This window comes from Primulina huaijiensis, unplaced genomic scaffold (genome assembly GCF_012295235.1).
Source record: "Primulina huaijiensis isolate GDHJ02 unplaced genomic scaffold, ASM1229523v2 scaffold41117, whole genome shotgun sequence".
Lineage (NCBI taxonomy): Eukaryota > Viridiplantae > Streptophyta > Magnoliopsida > Lamiales > Gesneriaceae > Primulina > Primulina huaijiensis.
The window spans coordinates 108,507-123,494 of record NW_027359776.1 but is presented as its reverse complement, the minus strand read 5'-3'; the positions used below and the strand labels follow the sequence as shown (position 1 = coordinate 123,494).

The 14,988-nt window shown below is 35.0% G+C and overlaps 2 protein-coding genes across 3 annotated transcripts; one reads left to right on the top strand and one right to left on the bottom strand.

Moving 5' to 3' along the window:
- Window positions 1-1,184: 1,184 nt before the first annotated feature.
- Window positions 1,185-10,796, top strand: LOC140969364 (kinesin-like protein KIN-UB). Its single transcript, XM_073430687.1, has 19 exons — window positions 1,185-1,713; window positions 2,968-3,062; window positions 3,174-3,296; window positions 3,735-3,920; window positions 4,042-4,263; window positions 4,417-4,567; window positions 5,572-5,721; window positions 5,987-6,075; window positions 6,228-6,431; window positions 6,875-6,973; window positions 7,643-7,777; window positions 8,218-8,349; window positions 8,687-8,822; window positions 8,903-8,995; window positions 9,220-9,345; window positions 9,516-9,641; window positions 9,949-10,092; window positions 10,219-10,347; window positions 10,422-10,796. The coding sequence occupies exons 1-19, from the start codon at window positions 1,575-1,577 to the stop codon at window positions 10,580-10,582; spliced, it is 2,640 nt and encodes an 879-aa protein (XP_073286788.1). The 5' UTR covers window positions 1,185-1,574; the 3' UTR covers window positions 10,583-10,796.
- A 1,211-nt stretch (window positions 10,797-12,007) lies between these two features.
- On the bottom strand, window positions 12,008-14,428 carry LOC140969358 (AT-hook motif nuclear-localized protein 18-like). 2 transcript variants are annotated; one of them, XM_073430678.1, is made up of 2 exons: window positions 13,256-14,428; window positions 12,008-12,319 (listed from the first exon to the last, which is right to left on the bottom strand). In XM_073430678.1, exons 1-2 carry the CDS (start codon window positions 14,121-14,123, stop codon window positions 12,303-12,305), a joined length of 885 nt encoding a protein of 294 aa, XP_073286779.1. In that variant the 5' UTR covers window positions 14,124-14,428; the 3' UTR covers window positions 12,008-12,302. The 2 variants fall into 2 exon arrangements, with proteins under 2 accessions (XP_073286779.1, XP_073286780.1); XM_073430679.1 differs by having other exon boundaries at window positions 12,008-12,316.
- Between the last annotated feature and the right edge of the window lie 560 nt (window positions 14,429-14,988).

Genomic DNA, 14,988 nt, shown 5'->3' with positions numbered 1-14,988 from the left:
TGAACGTTTATGAGGGTCAATGATCAGATTATAACTCTCGAATTTTTAACTTTAAATACCCTCCAACATATTATTTTGTCTCACACAAACATTTCCACACATTTTTTGAAAATTTCATAGTTCATTATGCTTTCACTTCTAGATACTAAACTAAGTGTTTTTCCTTTTAAAATGCATATTTCATGTAAAAATTAAATTATATTTACACGAATATTTTAAAAATATGATTTCTTCGAAAATATTATTATTGATTTGTTTGCACTGAGTAATTATGAATCGATTAGTAGAGATACATATTCTGAACACCATTTATTGTCGTTTACTATTGATTACCGAGCTCACTACTCAAAGAAATAACATATAGGGAATGATATCACTCTAGCCATGAAGAATGTAGTTATTTAACTTCACTTGTGAAATATGATCACAATTATTATCACTGAATTTTTTTTTTTTTTTATAATTGTTATCCGAAAATTAGTTATTTCATGTCAAAATATATAATTATATGCGTATTATTTTCAAAACCGAGGGGATTTATGCCCCAACTTACTGAGTGAAGATTATATCACTCACCCTCTTCTTGATAAGAACAAAAATAAGAAGAAAAACAAGATTTAATAGAACCACATTTTGTGGATGGTTAATAGGTGATAACATGGATTCGCTACTGATATCAATGGAAGAATTATGTTGCTGCTTTATTCGGTAATATGTTGTTTATTTTGTTTTCGCTTTTATATCTAAGAATTTCGGGATTAAAGATAGCGGTGTATTTCTTTTATGAAATTAAAGACTTGTTTTAGAATTTCTGTAGTACTAAGATTTGTTGTTTTCAAAATTTATTTGAAGACAACGTCAACCAATGCCACCGACTCTAAACACGGGACGTGGCGATACCCCTCTTGAATTTGTAACCTAAACATTAACTTTGGATTTGGGCACATGAATTTAGAAGAAGCACTTTGAATTTGTGATTAAACCTACCATTTCTATGTGAAGGTCTCAAATTCTAAAATTACCGAATCTCTTAATTAAAATAAAATGCTGTACATATGTCGGTAAGCCCAAATCAGATGGACATCTTATTAGGATAAAAAAACATAAAGGACAGCTGGGCCCGGCCCACCACAAAGACATGCCTAGATTCTCTCGCACTACTTTTAAGGCAGTTCAAAGTCACGAGGTGATAGTGGAAGCCCATCTTCGTCTATTTACGTATCTACTACTCCTAACAGAAAAAGTTGAGGCCTTTTCCTCTAAGGGCCTGTTTGGGATATTATTATATGGATATTTTCCCCTGAAAAACTTCTTGGCGAACAGTTTTGTTCTTTTATTCATTGATGAATACTAAAAATGTAACTCTGCCAGTCACCAAACAATCCCCACAGCAATTTTTCCTGCTTCTTCGAGTTTGAATTTTATTTAAAAAGCACTGAAACCAAAGTACTAAAATCTCCCCGTATTGTTTACTAAATTCCCATCGTCACCCTTCCTGCCTATATCAACGAGTCTCTTTCTTCTTTATAATTCTCTTGTTCTTTAATCCTAGCAAAGAGTAAAAATAGACACACATGGCTACAGTCGGAGGTTACAGAAATGGTGCACACAAAGCGCCAAATCTTCGTAATTCGTCTTCTTTCAAATCGAAGCTTCCGCCGTCGAATGTACGCCGCAGCAGCCCTGCCACTCTCGGTGGCGGCGCTCCTTCTGGTAAATTTCGCGGACTTAGTTCATTTAAGCATGTTCTAAGATTGCTCGATCTGATGGGTTTTGTTAGAAGATGTAATAATTACGGTGTTTGATTTGTTGTACGAGCAATGTAGGTCAAAATTTAGTTTGATTTCATTTTTATTTATTTTTTAGTCCTGTCAGCGAACCTAGAGCTCGTGTTGAAGTGTGATTTTGGATATTAAAGTCGTTGTGCTGAATTTTATTTTTAAATGCGGCTCTTAAAATAAGATTCTCGGGGTTTATGTATCGCTTGTTAGTAGATATGTTGGTACTACGTGCGGCAACTTGAGCTATAAATATAAAATTAAGAATAAATTAGACACCGTAAATTGGAAAACCTCCAATAATTATTAGGATTATTTTATGCTGTATATCAACTCACTGCGTTTCTAAAGTATTTCTAAAGAGTCTCTAAAGATAACACACACTTTCTTAATACAAGAGAACAAACACCACTCAAAATGTTATAGAATTAAGCACTTAAATGCTATAAGATGGTAGAAAACTCGATGAAGGAATAATCTGAAATGAGGGGAGTGAAAACGCGTTTTTCTATCTGAATGCTTGCGTCAAATTTGTACACAATAAATGCATGTGTCAATAAATGCATTTCCTGTACATTTCTTTGCCGACTTTTGTTGATTAAATCACTTACTGACAGGATAAATAATGTTTTGTACAAGTAGACACTCATATGCCTCTAAGTGCGCTCGCTTATGTACGAGTTTGGGGTGTCTAATTTGTTTTTGAAGTGGATTCAGGAGAAGCTGTATTTCATTTTTGGAATGCGTAATAAGTGATCAATAATTGGAGTTTTTTGTTTAAATGCTATCCCTTGTCCAACGAGATTGATAATTTGAATTGCGGTGTGATGAGGAATCTAAAATATTCCTTTTGTGAGCATGTATCCCTGCCACATTTCGTTGTTTTGACTGTGGTACATGTCAATTGTTGATATGTTTAACAAAACATGATAGACGGGGTTGGTCTGGAGCAAGAACAATAAACCATTACTGTATTTCTTGTTTAGTTACATATGTTGTGAGGTTTTCCTTGGAAAATCACTCAGGGTTTCAGCTTAGTTAGTTAAATGTTTCATAGATGTCAAATGAATCATATTGGTGAAGCTTTATTAACTGTAGAGCTGGCTGCATTGAGCCATTGAAATTCAAATCTTTCTTACCCCAATTAGAGAAGAGGATCTATTTGATGCATGTTATTGGAAAATTTCAGGAAGGGTGCGTGTTGCCGTAAGATTGAGACCTCAAAATGCTGACGAATTGGAAGCTGATGCAGATTTTGCTGATTGCTTAGAGTTGCAACCTGAGGTTCTCTAATTAATTTTAAATCTGTTTGTTTAGATCTTTTACCTTAAGGGATAATATAAACTCATCTGTAAATATTTCCATATGATGCTATTTGTTTGCTTTTTGCCACAGCTTAAAAGATTGAAACTTAGGAAAAACAATTGGGATTCAGATACCTATGAGTTTGATGAGGTTTTTACTGAATTTGCATCACAGAAGCGAGTCTACGAAGTTGTCGCTAAACCTGTGGCTGAGGTGAGTAGTATAAAGTCATTTTACTTTATAAACTTGGGCATTTATTCTCTGAAGATGTGTAGTATATGCCGATTTTCCTGGCTGAATGTCTCTTTTTAATTGCTTGACTTTGTGGCTGCAAAATTATGTTGAATTAGTGCATTTATGCATTTGATGATTGGTTTGATTAATCATAACAGCTAAAAGTTTCTGATAATAAATTTTTAATCCATAAGTCATCTTAAGTGGATTATAAACAGTTTTTTAAATTATGTCAGTTAAATAAATGATATTTTCGCCTCAAATGGAAAGACACAAATTTAAGTTCCTTATGTTTTGCCTCAAAAACAATTTATGTGCGGCTGAGCCACAATGCCACATACAGAAGCAAGAAGTAGTATAGTATTATAAAGCTATACTTGATTATCTACTTTGCTTATTTATTCCCCTGTTTTCCAGAGCGTTTTGGATGGTTACAATGGAACTGTGATGGCTTATGGCCAGACTGGCACCGGTAAAACTTATACACTTGGACGACTGGGTGGTGAAGACACCTCAGCTCGGGGTATAATGGTTCGCTCTATGGAGGATTTATTGGCAAACATCTCTCCGGATACTGATTCTATCTCAGTCTCATACTTGCAGGTTGCATGCCATGCAGGATTAAGCGATAATATTGCGCAAAACATTTTAACTTTTGTAGTATTTCACTAGAAGATATCTGGAATTTTAATGAATGATCTTGAATAATGTTTTTTATTTGTAGATTTATATGGAAACCATTCAGGATCTACTAAACCCAGCAAATGATAATATTTCTATTGTCGAGGACCAAAAAACTGGTGATGTTTCTTTGCCAGGGGCAACTGTCTTGGAGATCAGAGACCAGCAAAGTTTTATTGAACTCTTACGCTTGGGTGAAGACCATAGGTTTGCTGCCAATACTAAACTGAACACCGAATCTTCTCGTAGTCATGCCCTTCTCATGGTAAAAATGGAGATGATAATAAGTGCATGTTGTTTTGTATTTGCTTTTCCTCGTCTCTGTTTCCTCACATGCACGAACAAATTCTTTTTCTATTCTATTCTTGTGAAACTGTTTGTTATTATCTCGTTCTACAACTAATGTTGCTCGGAACAGGTCCATGTGAAGAGGTCTGTATCGGACGGGAACAATTGTTTTTCTCCTGAAAATCGCTCCCATTTGATTGATAATTTGAGGCCACCAATGCTACGAAAAAGCAAACTAATTGTGGTGGATCTTGCTGGTTCTGAACGTGTTCACAAATCAGGTCCTTTTGAAACTCTGGACCTACGTTTTGAAGAAGAAATTTTCATTTTTATAAAATGATGGCTTTATGCCAAAATGTATAAGTTGTTCATTTTATTGCCTTTTTATTGTGCAGGAGTAAAATTAAATAAAGAACTTAGTAGTTCCTTGTAAATGTCTTGCCAAAAATAAAAATAAGTAAATAGAAGTAAGCTTTTCTGATTGACATGATCCTTAGTTTCTATCCCTCAACTCTAGATGTTCCTTAGAGACTCCTAACTTTTATTTGAACAAAAATAATTTGTGCCTTCGAGATGCTTTATATGAATTATCTGTAAGTTTTCCTGAACCAATTTAGCTATGTGTCTGTGTTCACATTTATCATTTTCTGTTAAGACTTTTAGTCGCCAGTTTTTCTTTAATTAATTTCAATTTTCATTCTGAGAGGAGCAGAGACTGGTGGTGGATGAACTGGAAACAGAAAAGGACTTGGGCATATTTGAAGTTCTATAACTGATGCTTATTTTTTAGAGCCGTATCCTATCTTTCTGTATCCAAGACCTAGATTCTCAAGTTCTTAATAGTGGGAAATTAGTTGCAGAATGAATATTTAATTTGGTTTTAATTCTAAGAAGTATAAATTGTGTTGTTGAATTATCTAACCAATTCTTCTTATTTACTCAAGTTCCTCGATATGTTATGTTCAGTTTGTAACAAAATATAGGTTCACTGTTCTTTGGAATAGGAAATATGATCTTTTTAGTTCTGAACCTACTCGATTGATCCATGTCTAGATTGTAGCCATTATAGGAAAGAAAGGACTCCAAAGTTGCCTCTCTATTTAGGATCAGAGTCACTGATAAGCTTATTTGATGCATGATTCCATGTGGACTTAGAACCTCGCTACCCCCTTGATTAGAGCCTTGCTGGACCATTCTTGCTTTGACAGTTTAGATTAATCAATTTTGTTTGCTTTAAGTGGCTTACAATTTGAATTATCTCAGAGAATTTTAATTTTTCCTGAAGGAAGTGAGGGACACATGTTAGAAGAAGCGAAGTCTATAAATCTTTCACTTAGTGCTTTAGGGAAATGTATAAATGCCTTGGCAGAAAATAGTTCTCATGTCCCGGTTCGGGATTCAAAGCTTACGAGGTTGCTTAAAGATTCATTTGGAGGTGAGATTTTCTGTGTTAATTTTCTGGTTTCTGTCTTAGGATTTATTTTCAACAAAATTCTGTCTGATCTATAAGTTAAATAGTTTGTTAATTCTAAATTTTACCCAGGTGGCCTTAGTCGACACTGTTTTCAAGAATTATTGCTTGATACTTTTATGTTACAATTAAGGTTTTAGTTGGTTTTTTATATAATAAAAAGATCATATTTGTTGGTTTATTATGTCGAAGTCATGCACAAGTTAATCACGTTCCTGTGATGCTGCAGGCACATCAAGAACTTCATTAATTGTCACAATTGGCCCATCTCCACGTCATAGAGGAGAAACTGCAAGCACCATATTATTTGGACAAAGGGTGAGTAGCAAATATCAGAATTTTACGTTTGGAGTAACTTAGAACTGAGTAAAGCGTCACGTTTTGCATCTAATTTGTTATTTAGAACAAAAATGGTTTCTTTGTTGTATAAGGTTGATTCTATTATTTGTTAATTTTGATTTTTTTTGCAGGCAATGAAGGTGGAGAATATGCTGAAGATCAAGGAAGAATTCGACTACAAGAGTTTGTCCAAAAGACTTGAGATGGAAATTGATAAACTCATTGCTGAAAATGAAAGACAGCAAAAAGTTTATGAAAATGAAACTGAGAGAATCAGGTTAGAAGCACAGAAACGTGTTGCTGAGGCGGAGAGGAATTATGTGGAAGTTTTAGAGGTATTTGTGTATGTGTATCCCTCTGTGTCTTTAGAAGAGTATATTGTCTTCATAATTGCAAAACCATGGGCCAACTTTTTGATTGGAGTTGTGAGAAAAATATTAAAAAAAACTGATATTGTCGCTTTCATATCACTGTTATAACCTTGCAAGTTTATAGCAATCTTAGAAAATCAAAGACACATTTATGTAATTTGTTACTGCAAAGCCTTTTTAAATGGTTAAATAAGAGATTGTTAAGCGTTTCCTTCAATTTACAATCTGGCAATTGCTAAATTGTTTCACCCTCGGTCTAATATCTCACGATACCAGTGTCTGGCCAACACTACTTGGCAGCAACAATATTTGAATAAAAATGTTATATGCTTGTAAATGTTTGATTCAAATTATATTTACTTTTGTTTCTTGAGTTCCTGATTGATCCTTTTTTGCTGGCACATTAGGAGGAGAAAATGAAATGTCAGATGCATTATATGGAGTCAATTAAGATGCTTGAGGGAAAGTGGGCTGTCAATCAACAACAGCAAATAATCAATGGAAGGGTAGTAGCTTTCTTGTTTTCTTCAAATATGAACTGGTTGATAAATTTGCACTGAGGTGTTTTCTTATTCAAAAGAATGGGACAAAGGAAAGGGGAAGTCACAGGGAGTTGTTCACTTGTTTCTGCAATGAAAAATGTCTATCTTGAGCATCTTTTTATGTGCAATGGGAACACAATGAAACGAAAAAAAGGAATCAAGTTTGAAGTTACTGCCACAGTGCTCCGGGGTTTACGAAGTTGAAAGTATTTTTTCATTAAGCTTTTCGGTTAGATGAGATGGAATAGCACTAGTGGAATATAATGAAAAGTTCTTTAATAATAGGTCAATTTTGCAGCCAGGAGCAAAGCGTGTAAGCAAAGTACCAACCCACTTTTTCTTAGATGAAATAAGACTATAAGAGGCTAAAATATCATTTGCTTTTGAGAGGAGGTCTGGGATGCGTGGACTGGACACGAAGGGTTATCACGAGTAGGCAGTGGTTAATGGAATAGTATTTTATCTTGTATCAATTCTACATGTAGGTGCACCTGAAATTCACTGTAGATCCTTCACAATTCATTGTTTTGATACTTGAAACCATCAAATTATTAGAAGCAAAATGTGAAAACGAGTTATTCTTTGGGACTTTTCGCAATTATTGTTAAGGAATTTAAAAATTTCTTGTTGCAGATTCACACGGGTATTAGTTATGAAGAAGTTGCTGAGCTAAAATCCTTGCTGCAAAATGAAAGTCGGGTCCGTAAGACAGCTGAAGAGGAGATTCAGAAATTAAAAAATCATCTACTAAAATTTTCTAAGGTGGAGGTAATGGTCTGAGCTAAAAAACTTTTAGGGACTCTGCGTTATTAATACATTGGATCATGGATTAAACCTTCAAATTCAAATTGGATTTTGAGTAATGAGAGATTAGAAAGTTTTTCCAAAAATGCTTCGAAAATGTCCCTGAAACCTTGGTTAAAATCTTACAAATTTTAATAAAGAAGTAGAAAGTGTGAAAGCAAAGAAACAGGTTCGATAGTACTTTTCTCTTGGTTAAAACCATGGAAACAGAGTCGATTTTTTTAGTGGAACCTAATGACATGAAATATGTTTCAAAATAATTAATATTTAAACTACGCCTAAATATTTTTTGCATTTGCCCAAAATACAAGAGCTACAAATATTTAGGTGGATATTTACTGAAATTTTAGTTCTTGAGTTGGATCTATATTTGAATTGTACATATTACAAATTTATTTTTGCAGTTGATGGGAGACACAGACGTTTCGAGTTTTCATCAGGTACTGGAAGAGGAGAGCCGTCAGAAAAAGAATTTGGAAGAAGAAGTGAGACTTTTACGAAGTCAATTGGCACAGCTCTCCATTGAGGCTAATAAGGTATTTTTTTGTCTATATTATTTTCATTTGTAGCTATGACGTTGAATGGTAGTTATATAAAATTTTTGAAATCACATTTGCCCCTGTTTTTCGAGTTCTTTTAGCTTCTCAAATTTAACATTGCTATGGTTGAGTATCCTGTGTTTTCTCTAATAAAATGAATGATTGGCCCTTGACCAGATCAAAGTACAGATATATCTCATTGGCTGAATATGTTATGTTTCACCAACTGTAATCAATCACTTGTAGAGATACAGACTTTCCGTTTTCTCAGATCTTCCTGTGTTTAACACAGACGTTTCTATTATTTGAGTTTTATTTGTTTGTATATTTGTAGCCTAGAGGCTGTATGAACGGAGGAAACTCTGCAAACCCTCTTCTTGGTTTAAATTCCCTTTCTCCACTTAATCATCTACGATCTAGAGATGGCAGCGATGGAGAAAGAGCGTCAATTACAAACCTTCATGAACAAGGTACTGTTTTTTTTTTTTTTTTAATTTCGATTCATTTGAACTTCTTTGAGCATTTACTTACCTAAATCTTATTCTGATAGTTGGATTGCAAAAGATATTGTCGTTGCTTGAATCGGACGATGCAAGTATCAGGATTCATGCTGTCAAAGTAGTGGCCAATTTAGCTGCCGAAGGTGCTTCACTTTCCTCACATTTCTTTGCATGATATAACACGATATTTGAACCACATATATTGTATTTCCCTATTACATCAAATGGTAGATCTCTGGACATGATCAACTTTTCAGCTTTTTAGATTTTTTTCTATCTCTATATGACACATTAGTTGGTGTTCTGTGAACCTGATGTTTCACATTTACAACGAGACACTTAAGCTTTTCTTCCTTGTACTTTATAGAAGCAAACCAAGAAAAGATAGTTGAAGCTGGTGGTCTCAGTTCATTGTTGATGCTCCTTAGAAGCTACGAGGATGAAACTGTTCGTAGAATTGCTGCTGGTGCTATTGCTAATCTGGCTATGAATGGTAACGTCCTTTTCAATTTGTTGTCTTCATATATCTATTTATTTTGTGAACATATATTTTTGAAATGGTAGATTGTCCTCAATGGTATGCTCTTAAGTAATCAGTCGCCATGTTCCATTCTTCTCCGATCAATTGACATTCCCGTGAATTATACTTGTTTGCTGGTCTAGAGGCTAATCAGGAACTCATAATGGCCCAAGCCGGGATCACTTTGTTAGCGATGACAGCCACCGATGCCGAAGATTCACAGACCCTGAGAATGGTTGCTGGAGCCATAGCTAATTTATGCGGCAATGGTATATGATTATTTGCTTTGCACTTAGATCTTCTCCTTTGTGTCCCATTGATATGGATACCTGACAACTGTTTTAACATTAAAAAACAATGGTGTCCAGTTGTAGATAGAGCAAGAAAGTCCTTTAATTATCATAAAAACATTACAGACTTTTTGCGAGGTGCCATTTAGTTGGAATTTTATTTAACCACTCTGGAATATGCTCTCGTTTTAAGTTGATATGGGATAGTCCCCATGAAACTATCCGTTCTAATTTTTTTAATTTAAAACCCTATCAGTAAGAAGTTTTTGTATCCTTAACTTTTCAGATAAACTACAGACGAGACTGATGTCCGAAGGTGGGATAAAAGCTCTATTAGGAATGGTCAGATCCAGGCATCTGGATGTACTCTCTCAAGTTGCCCGCGGTATTGCTAATTTTGCAAAATGTGAATCGAGGGCTTCTACACAAGGTAAGTACTCTAGTGGGTGTATTTTAGTAGACAAAATTGATCAGGCATGCCACAATTGTCTGTCCGCCTATAAAAAAGTCTGTAGAGACTAGGGTAAGTGTTTGAGATGCACAACACTGATGTCAGGAACAAGAACCGGTCGTTCTTTACTAATAGATGATGGAGCATTGCCTTGGATTGTAGAGAATGCAAACAATGAGGTGTCACTGATAAGACGCCACGTTGAACTGGCGCTGTGCCACTTGGCACAACACGGTAATTGTCGAACCACTGAGATTTTTGGTTGCTCGTTTTAATGGGAATATTTATTTATTTTTATTACCCACCAGAGATCAATGCCAAAGACATGATCAGTGGAGGAGCCCTTTGGGAGCTTGTTCGTATTTCACGCGACTGTTCTCGGGAGGACATTCGGGCTCTGGCTCGTCGAACTTTGACATCAAGTTCCACGTTCCAATCTGAAATGCGTCGCTTACGGATTGAGGTGTAAATTCTAACTTCATATATGCTTATTCACAGGCTTTTGCTTCTAGTTATCTTCACTTGTGTATTGACTCATCATATTGGGTAACTCGAGTGACCATATTTTCGTTGCTTCAGTATCAATTTTGTATTTAGTTTCATTGTAAATAACAAGATTTTGAGTAATGAAAGAGAGCTATTATTTTTTATTATCATATGGTAACAGAATTTAATTGTAGTCACCTTGAAGGTGTAACTAGGCTCGTAAGTTTGGTTGAGGATTTCTAGTGGGAAGTTGTCTTTAGAAATCTGAAATATTTTCATTTCAGTAGAGATACTCGTAACTATTGGCCAAATTTGATTGTTTATTCACTGCTTCTCAATTAAAATATCAACCTTAAATTCAAAGCTACATATGCAACCGAACGCGAATAATAAATTTGATAAGACGACAAGAATGTATCGTTGCTCTATGAGAATCAATCTATGCCCTGTGTGTTTAAAAAGGTCAAAAACTTTTTTTAAAAAAAATTCATATCCAAAACCGAACCGGTTGCACTTCAATTTTTACCTATTTAGTGTTGCACGTGGACAACAAATAACACGGGAACACTTACGATTAAAGTACTGACTGGTTTGTGCCGCTAGCCAATGAATGAGACGTTCTTTGTTCAAATATTTTCAAAATTAGGGGACACCATTTGACATAGTTCAGCTGGATGGAAATGAACGAACATATCAGAAGATTTATGCGAAGAATTTTCTCACGATCAGTTTCACGTCGAAATGAACAGTACTCTTTCTTATCAAATTAAATGCTAAATTATTTGTATATTATGGAGATTTTAAAGAAAGTCAAAAAGACTTAATTAGCGATACATAAATAATTGAAATGGAGGTGAGGTCCCAAAAACTGGAATATTAATTAATAAACGAGTTAGACTGATATGAGAGGAGGCTATTTAATGGGAATGAATGAAAACTATAATTTGAAATAACTTCACATTAAATTTTTAATTTTTTAAGTAATATTTATCCCTACTTATATTAACTTGTTGAATCCCAACTCTAGAGCTAGTTGATGCATCATAATGCATGTGAAAGGGAAAATAAAGGCTTAGATAAAATATAGTCTTAATGCACTGAACCGTGCACGTTCCTGAATCTAGACACCCTACGCATCATTGCTCACATTACCTTGTAGGCCCTTCTCATTAATCTGTATGTATATGTGTGTGTGTCCGTGTATTTATAAGTAGATAGAGACAGTTGGAAGGACTTTAACGTTGCTCGAGATTTTTATGCATTGATGCATGCATATATAATATAACTCCTATTAAGTTATAATGGAGCAACAAAGTCAAATTATCGACACTAATCCAATAATAATCATGTTTCACAGTAAGTACTATAAGATTAAGTGCAAAATACAAACATTAATTGATCTGATAAAATTTCTGAATTGGAGGCGGGAAACATAGACAACATTGTTCTTGCCTAGCTAGTAAAAAGTAGAAATAATTAGGTTAATTCAGATCCAATGCACGTGTGACACAGTACCCGATGTTCATGTCTCCGGAACTCAGTCAAACATGCAAGAAATCAAGGCACGATGTTGTGTTTCTGCCCCATACCTCTAGGCTCTAATTTTTTTCAGTCCCATTATTATCAACCAAACCCCCATTAATTTGCATGCAGTCAAAATCTCTCGCCAACTGCTTACCAAATATATGCCTTGAAACTTGGAATTATATCTTACTGTCTGCTGTGGAAGAACACACACAATGGAGGAGAGACATATTCATATTAGTTTGATTTTTAATACTAATTTAATATTTAAATAAAAAGTATTTTGGATCGAGTTATTTCTACTTTTAAAAAGAAAAATTTTACAAGAAAATAAATTTTTGCTTTCATTGAAAAAATTGCAAAAGGCAAAACATTCACACGATGTTAATAACTTTCTTGTTACTAATAGACACGAAACATTAATGAAATTTATTTAGCATTCGTAGGAGTCTACGCACTTTGGGAATTGTCCATTCAAGGCGAAAAATACTACCGATCGATAGAAAAATTTGAGCGATCCTTCAACCCAGTATTCTTTCAGTACTTTTGAGAAAAAAAAATTGCATTCATTAATTTTGGATCATGGGGAGGTTTAAATCTGCAAGTATAGAGTTGAATATAATTAAATTAATGATGATTTTTGCTAATGGGATTTTATTATTTTTTCATATATGCATACACACATTCACAAAGATATTGATTTATATATGTCTTCTAAAGTGAAGATGTTTCAAATAGGGTTGAGTTGTACGAGTTTTTGGATATCATGTAATCTAAAATAGGAAACTTAAAAGAACAAAAATAAAAAAAAGTAACCTAAAAAACTCTTAGTTCTTCTGCTTAAAGTACCAGAAGCAGAAGTTAACTACTACTGCAACAACAAATTGCAGGACTTGAGGTTAGAACACGGGGAGAATTTTCTCACAATATGATCAAACCCACAGAATTCATGAATTTGTACATCCCTCTTCCATCAAAGTCAAGATTAATGATCAAAGTACGATGTGAATTTTTTTTAAAAAAAAAGATCAAGAAAAAGAAGAATTAAAGCCAAATAATTTGCAAGAACTAGAAGTGAAATCATGTCATAATTTTAAGATTCTGGATTATAAATATTAAAATGGAGGACGACCTGTTCCCCAGTAAGCTTCAGCTGGTAATCGGCATGAATTCATGAGATTAGTTTGGGGCATTCCATGAAACATATTCGCATTTGGATCACTCATCATTTGCTGCCCCGCAATCCCCGGCGGCGGCGGCGATCCCAGCTGTCCTCCTCCCGCCAGTGCCGCCTCTTCATCTTCCAAAGGCAGCCTCTCATAAGCTGCATTACCAAAAGACGCAGCCATTATAATCACCGGCCCGGAAGCCAGAAGAGGCCCAACTACCGTCCCCCCCACCACTTGTCCTTGCCCGCCGGCCAAATATATAGTAAGTCCAGACGCCGCCGCCGGAGCCGGAGGAGGAAGAAACGATCCCGAAAGAGAGAGAATTTCAAATCTTCCATGCAAATTCACAACCGCACCAGGAGCGGAAGGCTGACGGAGAGTTACATTCGTCACGGTGCCGCTTCCGCTCAATATGCAAACCCCCCTCTGCCGCCTGGTGGCGAAGATTGTTATGCTTTCTTGAATATCACAGCCATTCGCAACTTCCATAACATGAGACCTGAGTGCGTTAGCACTATCTCGAGTGATAATAATAGGAGGCTTAGGCTTGTTCTTTGAGCCTGAGGGGCGGCCCCGAGGTCTTCTTGTTACCTCGTTTTGATCAGTCCCCAGTTGCTCCATCTCTTTTTCTTGATCGGCTGTGTTGGTGGGGGCGAGGCCATAATTCTCATCCGGATCTCCCTTTAATGGGTTGCCGTTTCCGCTTTGTTCGTCTTCGAGACTCCGGCGGTGCTGCTGATGCTGCAGGAATTGATGCTGGTGGAGCTGAAGATCTCCGCCGTGGAAAGGTGGAGGTAAATGGCGGGGACGACCTTGAGTTAGCTGATCCATCGCTTGTTTCGAAACTATTTATGTATATTCAACTTCCTTCTTCAAAACCAATGCAAATCCTCGGTGAAATAGAGGAAATTGAGAGAGGGTATACGAAAGCTCAAGAATCAGAAGCTACAAGGAATCTAATTCAACGGGCGTAAAATAGGTGGAGACTAAATTTTCCATCTCTTTTGATTTCCAACTAATCACATATGATTCTGTATACTGTTTCATGAAATTTTGTAATTTGAGAGAGAGGATGAATAAAAATTGATGTTTGGGTTAGGGTTTGGTCAATAGAGAGGTTTGGATAGAGATAGATAGATACCTGGAGGCTAAATTTGGTAATTCATGAGCAATTTTCAGGATGCATTGACATAAATATTCCTAAATCATATAACTTACAAGACAACAACGTTCGATTTATTTTTTTATATAATTTTTTCGAGATAAATTGTAATTTAGTCATTTAAGTTGACATGTGTAAGGTTTGTTAATCATATAATTTGTCAATATTTGTTTTGTAACCAATAACTTACTATATATTTTTTGGTTTGGTTTTTTTTTTCAGAAGCCAATAAACAATCGAGTGTTGTTTATTTGATATTGATTTTCTCATATGCAGCTGTTGTAGTGATAATAATATATGTTACATTAATTAAAATAAATATAAACTAAAACAAAGAGAGAAAACAATACAAAATGATACACAATATTTCAAAATAGGAGAAAAAAAACTTGTTGTTTTTCTCTGTTCAGATATAATTTAATATATATAATATATGTTTTTTTTACTGTCACATGAGTCATGTAGGAGATGGTCGATGCCAAATGAACAACATTTGATGGATTTAATGAATTCGGAAAAAAAAAAAAAAAAAAA